Here is a 14,023-nt window from a genome sequence, read left to right as displayed (position 1 = left end):
TGCTCTGATGAGTGTGTCAATATGTCCCGGCTTCGGATGTTGCTAATCACTGGTTTGTCTGGCCCACACTCAGCTGTGAAGGTACCCGTTTATCGGTAATTACCAGCATTTTACAGCTAAAATTAGGCTTGGGCCGGTACGTCATGTGACTGCCAGTCCCTGTGGACAGGCAAATAAAGTTACCTTATATATCTTTGTTTTCTTGAACAAAAAGTCAATAATCAATAAACTATATTGTTGGAATGAAGTCAGCTTGTCTGTTATCATCAGAGTTTCCTGTTGTCTGTTTTTGTGCAAGGAAATTTATTTGGAAACTTACTGTTGAATCAAAGTGAAATGTTGAACATGATGTTGAGAAAAGTACAAGCAGGTCAATTTCATACATGTTTATATTTCTTCGAAGTTGGGACTGACAAAAAATGGAGGGGACTGGTAATTTTGCGAGTTGCCAGTTTACTGGGACTGGCAGTTTCAAAAGCCAGCGGTGATGTGTCACACCACCCATTGTTCCAACCACTTCTGGCCAAGACTCAGTTATGTACAGGCCACTGCAATATAGATAGATTCATGTGTGACAGCACCCTTTTCTCCAACTACTGGCTTGTCTGGCCACTGTTATATAGCTAGATCATGTAGACCGATGTGTGACAGCACCCTTTGCTAGAACCACTGGCTTGTCTGGCCACTGTTATATAGCTAGATCATGTAGACCGATGTGTGACAGCACCCTTTGCTAGAACCACTGGCTTGTCTGGCCACTGTTATATAGCTAGATCATGTAGACCAATGTGTGACAGCACCCTTTGCTAGAACCACTGGCTTGTCTGGCCACTGTTATATAGCTAGATCATGTAGACCGATGTGTCACAGCACCCTTTGCTAGAACCACTGGCTTGTCTGGCCACTGTTATATAGCTAGATCATGTAGACCGATGTGTGACAGCACCCTTTGCTAGAACCACTGGCTTGTCTGGCCACTGTTATATAGCTAGATCATGTAGACCGATGTGTGACAGCACCCTTTGCTAGAACCACTGGCTTGTCTGGCCACTGTTATATAGCTAGATCATGTTGACTGATGTGTCACAGCACCCTTTGCTAGAACCACTGGCTTGTCTGGCCGCTGTTATATAGGTAGATCATGTAGACCGATGTGTGACAGCACCCTTTGCTAGAACCACTGGCTTGTCTGGCCACTGTTATATAGCTAGATCATGTAGACCAATGTGTGACAGCACCCTTTGCTAGAACCACTGGCTTGTCTGGCCACTGTTATATAGCTAGATCATGTAGACCAATGTGTCACAGCACCCTTTGCTAGAACCACTGGCTTGTCTGGCCACTGTTATATAGCTAGATCATGTAGACCAATGTGTGACAGCACCCTTTGCTAGAACCACTGGCTTGTCTGGCCACTGTTATATAGCTAGATCATGTAGACCGATGTGTCACAGCACCCTTTGCTAGAACCACTGGCTTGTCTGGCCACTGTTATATAGCTAGATCATGTAGACCGATGTGTGACAGCACCCTTTGCTAGAACCACTGGCTTGTCTGGCCACTGTTATATAGCTAGATCATGTAGACCGATGTGTGACAGCACCCTTTGCTAGAACCACTGGCTTCTCTGGCCACTGTTATATAGCTAGATCATGTAGACCGATGTGTGACAGCACCCTTTGCTAGAACCACTGGCTTGTCTGGCCACTGTAATATAGCTATATCATGTTGGCCAATGTGTGACAGCACCCTTTGCTCCAACTACTGGTACGTCATGTCCACACATGACAGGTTGCATAGATGAGTTATTGCTGACTACTTTGCAGATTCCCACGACTCATTCAAAATCTGAATATAGTTTCATTCCTCCCTGATTGTGTGGTGAAACTTGTTTTCAGTTTGGTATCGTTACATTGGTATTGGATATTATGGTAAATATGTTAACGATTTCATGTTTATTTTGGCGGATGTTGAATTTACCCTTCTCTTTTCTGTTAGTGACAGTTGTCAAAGATTTGAAATTGTTTGACTATCTTCATTTGAATATCAACATGATATTTTATATTTATTATCTTTGTTCTTTTTAAAATTATCCCTTCGTATTTGCATAGTTTTCAAATAGTTTAATGTGTTTTTGTTGTTGTTTTGAGGAACCTTGATAGATACTGACACATTCCATGGTTTGGGTATAGTGCATCTTTCCTGTGAAATAGTGTCATTACCAATATTCACCCCCAGTTAGTACATATAGTAGCACTCTGAGGCAGAAAAAGTCGCTTGTAGTCCATGCTTGTTACAACGACAATGATGTTCAGGCATTTACAAATGTGACCTGATTGTATGGATGTCATTGTATCCTGTCAGCCATTTTGACAACATTGGTGGATATAGTTTTTAGGAAACGGAGGGGGGGAGGGTTGAAAATTTTACATAAGAGTTCTCTGTGGTAGTCATGTTAATATGTTAAAAAAATATCTCCAATTGAAGTTAACATACAAGACACATTCAGTAGTCATGCTATGTTGAAAACATATTGCCAGTTTAAGTTTACACTAAAGATGCAAATACTGGTCATGTTATGTTGAAAGGATGTAACCAATTTACATACAAGATACATTTTGCAGTTATACATTATTTGGTTATGTTGAAAATATATTGTCATATGGGTTAGTTATTGTGTTGGGTTACACTTATGTTCTGGATCACTTCCAAAGATATTTATACTTTCTTAGCTTCCATACTTTAACATAGACTTAGAGCTAAAGATGGTCTTACCTTCCATACTTTAACATGGACTTAGAGCTAAAGATGGTCTTACCTTCCATACTTTAACATAGACTTAGAGCTAAAGATGGTCTTACCTTCCATAATTTAACATAGACTTTTAATAGCTGCAGTGCTAAGATGGTCATAACTCCCATACATTTGCATAGACTTATGGTAGTCGTAATACCAGGACAGCTTGTGTATTTGGGCCAAGACAAGTGAACAGCTGGTGTGTTTTCCATTTTTTTAGTACCCCTATACGGTAATTCATGACATTTTACCATGTCTACCCTTGGAATCAAATTTGTTACAATATTTTTGACTATACGTTCAACATTTTCCTTGGTGACTAACAGACTTATTTACATTTGTAACATAATTTTTGTTTGTTACTTTGTGATCGTCCTCTGTTTCATATTGCATCAAATAAGACAGTAGATACCAGTTGTACTCAGTAGATTTCACCAAGAACAAGTATGAACATTTAGCAAGTCTGTTTCCATGACAACAGTTAGACACTGATAACACCTACTAGGTCTCACACTCATTGATCTGCTTGTTCTAGCTTGCATCCATAGTTCCAAAGGCTCTGCCAGGCAACATTCACACTCCAGTGTAAAATATGAGAAATATTCACCCCTTGTTGCTTTGTCTCTCTTACATTGTGCACGGAATAATCGTTAAAATATGTGTTATTGCAGCATTATGTTGTGTTCCATTAAATTGTTCATGTGTGGTTTGATGACGTAAGCTACATGAGGTGTTGGTTGCAGGGCGTGGATCTCCCCGCACACCTCACCCCTTGTTGCTTTGTCTCTCTAACCTTGTGCACGGAATAATAGTTAAAATATGTGTTATTGCAGCATTATGTTGTGTTCCATTGAATTGTTCATGTGTGGTTTGATGACGTAAGCTACATGATGTGTTGGTTGCAGGGCGTGGATCTCCCCGCACACCTCACAGCCCGTATGGCAGCAGCCCTGACCCCATGTTGATGTCCCCCCACTCCATCTCCCCCAACTCTCGCCAGTCTCAGCAGCCGGGAACACAGGTACGTTGTATCCTTCACTCCTCTGTGGAGATCTCGTTAGAATTGGGTCTTTGAAAGGCATTTAGAAGTGATACACATAAGGAAGAGAATATATGGATGTCAACTTCCTTTTATGAGGAACACAACGTTTCGGAGTTCCTGATGAAGGAGTAAGCATATACTCTGAAACATTGTGTTCGTCATAAAAAGAAGTTGACATCCATATATTCTCTTCCTTATGTTTAGAATTGGTTAAAATTCAGCAACCCGACTAATTTCAGTAAGAACCAACAAGCGGGATTGGGTGGTCAGACTCGCATCCTATATCCTCTCCCAATTGCATAGAACGATGCTTATTATCTCTCCATTCCAGATTCTATACTCGATTATTTACAGACTGTCGTCATCTAGCGGGAATATTGTTGAATGCGGCTTTATACAAATAACTAATATCAGGATTTATAGTAAATGGTTCCTCATCAACTGTAAATGGACACGAGGTTGAATATGTTTTATCATATAATGCATAGCTTAATCAAATTCATAAACCATCCAATGAATTAGGTATTACGATCTGATAAATATGCAAATATGTTGACCAATGAGTGAGTGAGTTAAGATTTAAAGTCACATCGGCAATATTTCAGCCATATAGTGACTGTTGACCCATGAAGATACGGGTCAGAATAGGTCTTCATGCTTGCTGTAAAAGGCAACAGTGCTTGTTGTAAGAGGCAACTAATGGGATCGGGTGGTCAGGCTCGCTGACTTGGTTGATGCATGTCATCGTAACCAAGTTGCGTGGATCAATGCTCGTGATGTCAGTCACTGGATTGTCTGGTCCAGACTTGATTATTTACAGACCTTTACATGTAGCTGGCATACTGCTGAGTATGGCGTTAAACAACAAACAATGAAAACAAATAAGGCCACCTAGCAGGAACTCCTTTAACCTGGTGAAGGAGTAAGCATATACTCCGAAACGTGTTCCTCATAATAGAGAAGTTGACATCCATAAATTCTCTTCCTTACTCTTTATAGGCTGCACTCATCGGTGAAATGCCTGTTTGCTCAATGAACTATTGCATAACATTCCACGTATGTGCAGTGCATATGAAAACAAAAAAAACTGCAAATCATTTGGCACATTGTGATGTATTGAATTCCTGAGAATGTCCCAACAATGTCACTGCCATAAATCCTGTGTTTTGGCTGTAGTCACACTATTAAAATCTTTAGATTTGCAACGGATGTCTTCTTCACTGTCAACTATCCATAATCAGTTGTGCAGACAACAGTGTCCTGCTGCCCATTGCTCTTGTGCATGTGCAAGGTGGGAAACTTCACGTTTGTCCTGTATTAAGACTTAGTTCCTAAATTTTATGAATGAAAACTTGGATATGTTGAAGACTTGTGTTATTTTAAGAATGTTATAATTTTCTATTTACCTTCTGTTACAACACGCTGCTACTTCTCTCTGCAGGTGAGCCCAGGAACTGGCTTCAACCAGTCCCAGCTGTCGGCTGCTTTTGCGTCCCAGCCTCTGTCCGCCCCGCCCAGTTTTTCAGGCCCGTCGCCTATGTCCACTGCCACATCCAGTTTCAACCAATCGCTGCCTTCTTCTTCTCAGGGCATTCCTTCCCAGCAGTCTTTTCAACAGCCTTTTGACATGCAGTTCCTGGAAACAGGGCCAGACGGGTAAGATCACTGCAGACCAGCAGAATATGTGTGTGAAAAATAGTGAGTGAGTGAGTATGGTTTTACACTGCTTTTAGCAATATTCCAGCAATATCACAGCAGGGGGACACCACAAAAATGGGCTTCACACATTGTACCCATGTCGGGAATCGAACCCAGGTCTTCGGTTTGACGAGCGAACGCTTTAACCACTAGGTTACCCGACGGCCCCCTGTGAAAAATAGAGTTAAATGGGATTGGTAGCCCGAAAAACTGAAAACTGCGATTATCTAAATTTGCTGTGCAGTTGTATCCCTCAGTCATGCCAGAAACGATAATAGTGAGTTTACCCAGTCAGCACCATACCAGTGCTTCTGACTATTACCAAAGTGGTAAGCATCGATTACCTGCATCACTTTAGGTTTTCCTGATACAATAACATAGCTGCCAACTGTCCTGAATGTTTCGGAATTTGCAACTAAAAAGTTAAAATATGATTTCTGCCTTAAATCATATGAATAATATGCAAAAGAAAATCACAAGGACTAATTTTGTTACAGACCGGTAAAGGGTAAGGGTAATTGTTTAGCCTGACACCATCTGCTTTGAACACATCTTGTATATCAACAGCTGTGAAGTCTATTTATAGTGTTGCATCTGTCCAATCGAGACACTCCATTCGTATTATCAGAAGTCACTGTAGTAAAAGTAGGACATAAACGATAAAATAATCAACTGAGTTTCAGAAACACATAGCTGTAGATTATTCATACCGTCAGGTTCTTGCTGTCCCAACTAGAAAGTTTATTTGTTAATTTGGAAAGGTGATGCTGAAACACCATGCTGAGACAGAAATACTGTTTTTAAGTGGCATCAGTGAACAAAAGGCACATATCCTTTGAATCCTTAACTTGACATTTTCATGGATTTCCGGGATTAATGTATCGTTTGTGGACACTTGAAGTGCCCACATATTTTCCTGACAGATCAGAACAGTCTTGAGTGTTTTAGTTTTGCAGCCATCTAAATGCCAATCCTTCTGAACAAAGATACCCGCTTTTGTTGCCCTGAAAACAATTGTCATTCCCTCAAAAAAACTACGGGGCAGTGGGGTACCCTAGTGGTTAAGGCATTGGCTCATCATGATGAAGACCCAGGTTCGATTCCCCACATGGTTACAGTGTGTGAAGCCCATTTTCTGGTGTCCCCCGCTGTGATATTGCTGGAATATTGCTGAAAGTGGTGAAAAACCATACTCACTCACTCAAAAACCTACTGTTTGTTCCAAGGATGCTCTTGTGACCTTGCTGTTGATCTTTGTACTATATTGCTGCAAAGTGGATAAGCCCATCAAAGGTGTTGATGTAGGTTGGTTACTTCCAGAAAAAAGCCTGTCATGTCGGGGGACCTAAACCAAGCAGTGTCCAACTCAACGTCACAGTACGTCAAACAGGAGCTTCGCATCATCTGTAGTGCACGCTCAGAGAAACAGCTTCAGTCACAACAGCAGCAGCAGCAACAACAACAACAACAGCAGCAACTTCAGCAGCAACAGCAGCAGCACGAGCCGATGTCATTTGACACTGGAGGAGAACTGCCTTTAGAAATTTTAGAGACAAGTAAGAAGGGCATGACGATTCAGCCAAGTTTTGATGCATCAACTCTCTGTTCTATTTTCGTTCGATTTCATGTTCTTTTCAGTATCGGTTGAATTATCTCAAAGTTACTGTACAAATATTGGTTAGTATTCCCTTTAAGTATGAGACTCCTTAACATGACCAATGCCATGTTTTGTTTATTCTTGGTCTGTCAGTCGGTGCATGTTTAATATTGTAAACGTGTAAGACCTGTATCAATTCTGGGTTTCCTCCCACAGTAAGCTGACAGGCAGTGATATGAATGAACCTGGGTGTTAATCCAAATTCACTCACTCACTTTGTTGTTACAGTTAATGACATGACGAAGGAGCATGCTGCAGTTGGCCTGGGTCCTCTCGACGACTTGGCGGAGAATGAAGACATCCTCAGCTCTTCCAGACAAGAGGCCAAGAAGAGATACGAGCAGTTCCGTGCCTTGTCTACAGGACAGACTCAGTATAGTAAGTAGATAGATATCCAAGATCCGGGTTAGAATTGGTCTTCGGCAACCCATGCTTGTCATAAGAGGCGACTAACGGCATGCCACCACATACCAGTTGCATAGATCGAAGCTCATGAGGTCAATCACTGGATTGTCAAGTCCAGACTTGTATATTTACAGACCGCCGTCTTATAGCTGGAATATTGCTGAGTGCGGCGTTAAACAACAAACAGTAGGCCTTTCTTCGAGTGTGTGAATCATTTACTGTGTTCTTATTGGTTATGTCACTGATACAGGCTGTTCAAGGGGTTATAACACTGGTATGTGCTGCACAGAGGTTATAACACTGGTATATGATGTTGAGGGGTTATAACACTGGTATGTGCTGCACAGATGTTATATAGCACTGGTATGTGCTGCACAAAGGTTATAACACTGGTATATGTTGCACAGAGGTTATAACACTGGTATGTGCTGCACAGAGATTAAAACAATGGTATGTTCTACTCAAGGGGTTATATAACACTGGTATGTGCTGCACAGAGGTTATAACACTGGTATGTGCTGCACAGATGTTATAACACTGGTATGTGCTGCACAGAGATTAAAACAATGGTATGTTCTACTCAAGGGGTTATATAACACTGGTATGTGCTGCACAGAGGTTATAACACTGGTATGTGCTGCACAGATGTTATAACACTGGTATGTGCTGCACAGGGGTTATATAACACTGGTATATGCTGCACAGAGGTTATAACACTGGTATGTGCTGCACAGAGATTATAACACTGGTATGTGCTACTCAATGGGTTTAAGAAACTGATATTTGCTGTGGAAGGAACACATTTACATTTGCTGTCCAAGTGGTTATGATACCAGTGATTTAAATAATTTTAAAACCCAACAAGTTGGGCAGGTGATCCACAAGTGTTGCCTGCCCATCTGCAAAATTAGCTTTGAGACATAACCAATATTGAAAATTCTTAAGAAAAATAAGAGGCAAATCACGTCTTGATTCACTTGAAATAATACAAACAATTATCCACAAAGAATTATAATAAAATTGAATATGTAAGTAGTCTTAAAATGTTCTGCAAGACAGTCGGGCAGGTGGAGGGAAATTTCATGCAGCCCTACAGAAAAGTTGCCAGCCACAGGCAAGCAGTTATTTCAGACATTGTAAGACACTAGTAATCACTGTCAAAGGGGTTATATCACTGACATATGCTATTATGGGGATTATAATTGGTTCCTGGTCCCTGTTCCACAAAACGATCGTAGCGCAACAACTATTGTAAGCCCATGTTAAAGTATGGGAGTTACGATCACCTTAGAGTTACGATTGCTTTGTGGAACAGGGCCCTGATCAATCTCAATTCAGCATTCTGTATTTGAACAGCTCCTTCAGATTCCTAAGTATGTTAGTAACGTGGTATTTGTATTGCAGTCCCAGATGATCCGGAGGGCAAGGCTACCAGCTTGTTCCGCAATCAGTTGTTGAGTGCACCCCAGTCAGGAGATCAGTCACAGAAACAGGGCGGCCAGAAGAACGAGCTTGTGACACAGGTCAACATTGTACAGAGAGAGCCACGGGTACGCTCCTTGTATTACTCATTTGCAGAGAGAGACATGCAAGTGTCTCGATAGACATCTCCACAAACAGATGCACCCTGGCAGATCCAGGGTTTTGAAAAAGGGAGTGCACTTGACTCCAGAATGGAAGGGAATAAAAACTGACAGAGGGACTGGCACGTGTTCTGCCTTCAGTCAGGATGCTCCTCCTCTGGGTCTGCCAGTGCAGGGAATTGCTCACACACTTTGCCCTGTGATGTCCTTTGGTCTAGTGGTTTAGTGGTAGAGCGTCTCCCCGGAGAGCGGAAGGTCCGGGGTTCGATCCCTGGCCGCATCATACCAACAGACGTTAAAAGATGGTACTTGTTGTTACCCTGTCTGTCTGTGTCACACACACACACACAGACACACAGACACAGACACACAGACACACACACACAGACACACACACACACACACACACACACACACACACACACACACACACACACACACACACACACACACACATCGCTATATAAGTGCAATAGTCTTGGACGCAATGTTAAACCCAATTTCACCTCACCTTTTAAAAGGTCATTTGGTCAATGTGATGGGGAAAAGCGTTATTCAGCCATACTTCTCATGCTGGTAATCAGATGCTGCTTGCCTGTCAGTGCATATAGGAGACACATTTGTACATGAAAGACGACAAGCCCCATGGCCAAGGCAAGGGTAAACTAGCTTGTATGATGAGATGATAATGTGAATGCACAATTTTCTGGCTCCTTATTTTGTTGTACACTACCCAGGGAGCTGTCAATGCAATTTGAATCTGATCTGTTGACTGTAGGAATAAAGTTGTGAGCAGGCCCTTCTGTGGTTTGGAGTTTTATGCTTTATATAAGTACTCTTTGTCTAACATGTAGTTTTACTTTCTTCACGTGAAGTTGAACCTATTTCACTTCACTTTAAGTCAAGAAGCTGGTTACATACTGATACCCATCCTTGGCGTTTCCACTAACGTTTTGTGGTTGTTTTGCAGACCCCTATTGATGATATACGTCCGGCGGACCAGAAGAATAGTTTATTACAGCAGCTGCTGTCTGAATGATGAAGTGAGAGGCTAGCAGGGAGATGTTGGACTACACTGGAGGGGACACAGGGCTTTCACTCTTTACTGTCAACCCAGAGATGCCACAACATACGGAAGAGGGCAAGAAGATGATATTATTTTTGTATGTGAGATACGTGTTCTGTTGTGTTGTGGAGAGGCAAGGAACCATTGCTCAGTAGTGTCAGCAGCCGGCCATTTGTACATAGTTCCACATAGTATTGTCGGGAAGCAGACATCATGATCTCACGGCCGCCTCTGCCATCCAGACGGACAGACGAGCGGACACATAGACAGATGGCAGTATTGTGCATTACCATGGAAACTCAGGTGGTTGAAGAATACATGACATCATGTATATCACGTTCTTACAAGGACTACAGAGGGCAAGATTTATTGAACCTCCTCTGGAATTCGGAGGGCAAAATTTATCGAAGCTCCTGACTACGGAGGGCAAGACCTATTGAAGCTCCTCTATACTACAGAGGCAAGATTTATTGAAGCTGCTCTGGAGAGACTAACAGATGAGGGCTATGAGCCAGAAGAAAGCTCATGATACACATATTCTTTGCATGTATGTTTTGCAAGTATGACACAGCGCAGCATTGTGAGATAGTGCAACTTTATGGGCAGCCGATTTTGGCGGCGTTGTTGTGATTCTACAGGAGGCCGTGTGATAAACAATGCTTACAGATTTCCCCACTAGCAGACTTGGAGCTTGTTTATGTTTATTCAGTGCACAAATCTACAAGACTGCAGAGTGCGTAGCAACAGACAGTCAAGTATTTAGTTGTTGCTTGTTGAGCTTCATCAGACTCACCGTGTACTCACAAGTGTATCTTCACGATTCCCATATCCCAATGTTCATCATCATGTGAGTTCATCATTGTGTACAGCACCTAGCACACCAAATGTGTTGTGCTGTTCACAACATTGACGCGGTGTTGAGGTCTAGTGGCAGTGTGCATCGCCCATGCCAGGCGGTTAACTGATATTGACAGTGCATATCACAGATTCTTGACACCGTGAAACGTCATTCGTCAGTTGTGTCACGAAATATGACTCTCTGCATCTCAACCCATCACTCGACCTTAGATTTTAGGGTATGCCTTCCACCCCCAAGTTACCGAAATGGTATCAACTGCCTTATAATGTGGACTATGTTGATGATAGGGGTGGAGGACTATTACATTTTGTTTGTAGGGTGGGAGAGTGATAAACAAGACATTTGCACAGTAATGTATTGTATGATTATACAGATTAAACATGTTGACTGCCCACTCGCAAAATAAGCCTTCTCCTATGTTAAACCAGGCCATCGAGCTCCACCTACATCCTCAGTATAACGCCTCACATCCACTTCTTCCTCTCTAAACAGCAGATCTGATACAGAGGGCCGAAAGGAAGAACGTTTTAGTTTCAGAATGATTAATTTCTCAAGGTATTGATACATAAGAAATGTCATCAACGCTCCAAGACAGAGATGTTTTAATTTATGTTCTATTTTCAGAATTTATTTTATTTTATGAAAAGGACACAAAAATGGACAGATATTTTAAAAAACTATCAGAGTCCCTAAATTGGTTGATGCTCGGATTGACAGGCTTCTCTTATATTGATGTTACTTTTCAACATAGAGTAACACTATCTATGGCAATGGTATTGAGAGATTTGATGTCAGCATGTTAGGGTAGAAGTGAGGCGTTGTATTGATGGTAAAAGTCAAGGCTTGGTGCAACCTTATTCAGTGGTTTTGCCTTGAGTTCCGTGTTAAGTGAACATTGTTTTCGTACGTACAGAAACTCCTTTACTGGATGTGAATGTATATTTCTGTTGATAGTTTCTTGTAGGTGCCTCAGATTGCAACACTGCGTGTGTGTTACAGAAATGGCATTTTAATAAAGAACTTGTTAGATCTGATATTTATTACCCTGAAACAAGAATGTCAGATTTGAAACTTGCTTTACTACCACAAGAAGTCATTTCCTAATCGGATTACGATGGAGTTTTTGCAGTAGGTCTATAAGCAAATTCCAGTTTCTCAGACTGATTCAAGTAAATATCCATATTTTGAGAGAATTGATACATTTACATAAATTGGAGATTAATATGGGGGTATGTTCCGTGTTTTCAGGATTTACAGTTTTAGATTTTCTCAGAATATTATAGATTCAATATTCAAGCTTTTATATCAAGATATTGTGACAAATGATATTTGTTATATTTTCTTTAAAAAATGAACTTTCAGTATATTTATTGTCAGTATTAAACAATTAACTTAATGGATTTCATTATATGATAACTGATACAATTTGTAATCGTCTCATGTATTTTGAAAATTGTTTTAAAAAACTGTACTTCAATTTACATTCAAAAGAAACCTTTTGACATTCATGGGAAAATATCCCTGTGATTTAAATTTTACATTGTATCACTGAGATCTTTAGTTAATGGATAAAATATTATAAATGAAATTAATCAAGTTGAGTTTGGAAAGATTTATAATTGAAAAGAGTAATCATTTCCCTCTGGACTGGTGGAGTTCAGGTTTCTAAAGACTTAAACACATTGCTGATGCAGACAAGCTGATGAAGATGGATTGAATAATGAAATACACCAAAACTTAGTGTCGTCACCTGAGGCATCAAGAATATTAGAAACAACATTTCATCAAATGTAGAGAAATTATTTGTTGTAGATTTGTTAAACATATCTGTTGATTAATTGTATCAAATTTCTTTTATAGATGATCAAGCGGTCATTCCTCATTTTGGATTGTCACACTGGTCACAAGAAACGTAGTTGTTCGATTTGTACAGTTATAGTGTTTTATTTCTTAGAGGTTCAACCTCATGAGGAAATTGCCAACTCTCTTATGGTTGCCATGGAAATGTCAAAGCGCGTTCCCATGACCACTACTAAAAGTAGATCGATTTTGTTAGTTTAAAAAAGTGCTATATAACTTCTGTTTTCTTCATCCCCAGTGAAAATTTGTTTCCTGTATCTATTCTGTACTAGATGTCATGTCTTGTTTTCGTTACCATGGTTACGGCCACCGTCGTTACAGTTGCTAACGCTGCCACAACCAGTCCCCTATTGTTCTGTTGACTTCTTCTATTAGTTGCGGGATAGTTCGGCAGCACTTTGACGTATGTGTGACGCGTGACGTCCTACTTGGATGGCGTATGTGTGACGCGTGACGTCCTCCTCTGATGGCGTATTCTTGCAGGGAGGAAGGCTGGTTAAAGTGCATATTGTGACTTGGATGGCAGTTAGAACTCGGAGACTGGTAAGAAGGCAATAAAATACATGTATGATTATACAAATATTTGTCTGTTGTTTTGTTAACCTGTGTACCTTGGAACATAGCTCAAGAACAGAACACATGGTCAGTGGCAGCCATACTGTTTACTTCTCCCATCATACAAGTCACTTCCTGTCCCTTAGCACATATACAAATTGTACCCCTTACCACATACAGTAACAGTTTCTTCAAGGGTCAAATTGTGTCTTTTGTGACCATAGTCCTTGGCAAAATTGGTCCCCTAGTATTCTGTGTATCTTTTACTTATGTCTTCTTACAGGAGTTGATACATAGAAAACCACTGTCGGGGTCAGAAAATATTGGACCAAAAACACAACTCCCACACAAATACTATATATTGTGTCCAGAGTGTGTAGACTATGGGATGGAGCAGTAAAGAATTTGCTTTGCATAGCAGCATGCCCAGGACCCTACGATTGTGGGTGTGTCAGCACTAAACTGCGCTGTTGGTTTCACCAATCTGCATCACATCAGCCTT

General features: G+C 40.9%; 1 protein-coding gene across 6 annotated transcripts in view; it reads left to right on the top strand.

Moving 5' to 3' along the window:
• Window positions 1-13,546, top strand: part of LOC124145051 (nuclear receptor coactivator 2-like) — a 161,658-nt gene extending 148,112 nt beyond the window's left edge. For 5 of the 6 annotated variants that reach the window (XM_048398891.1, XM_048398884.1, XM_048398883.1 and 2 more), the window contains 6 exons: window positions 3,702-3,817; window positions 5,280-5,494; window positions 6,857-7,092; window positions 7,422-7,571; window positions 9,003-9,148; window positions 10,152-13,546. In XM_048398891.1, coding sequence (XP_048254848.1) covers window positions 3,702-3,817; window positions 5,280-5,494; window positions 6,857-7,092; window positions 7,422-7,571; window positions 9,003-9,148; window positions 10,152-10,220 — 932 coding nt within the window. In that variant the 3' untranslated portion in view covers window positions 10,221-13,546. The other variant, XM_046514715.2, reaches the window with a different exon arrangement.
• The last annotated feature ends 477 nt before the right edge of the window (window positions 13,547-14,023 follow it).

Source organism: Haliotis rufescens, unplaced genomic scaffold (genome assembly GCF_023055435.1).
Source record: "Haliotis rufescens isolate VD_foot unplaced genomic scaffold, xgHalRufe1.0.p SCAF_1, whole genome shotgun sequence".
Lineage (NCBI taxonomy): Eukaryota > Metazoa > Mollusca > Gastropoda > Lepetellida > Haliotidae > Haliotis > Haliotis rufescens.
The sequence above is the reverse complement of the archived record's forward strand: the minus strand, read 5'-3'. Positions and strand labels throughout refer to the sequence as shown.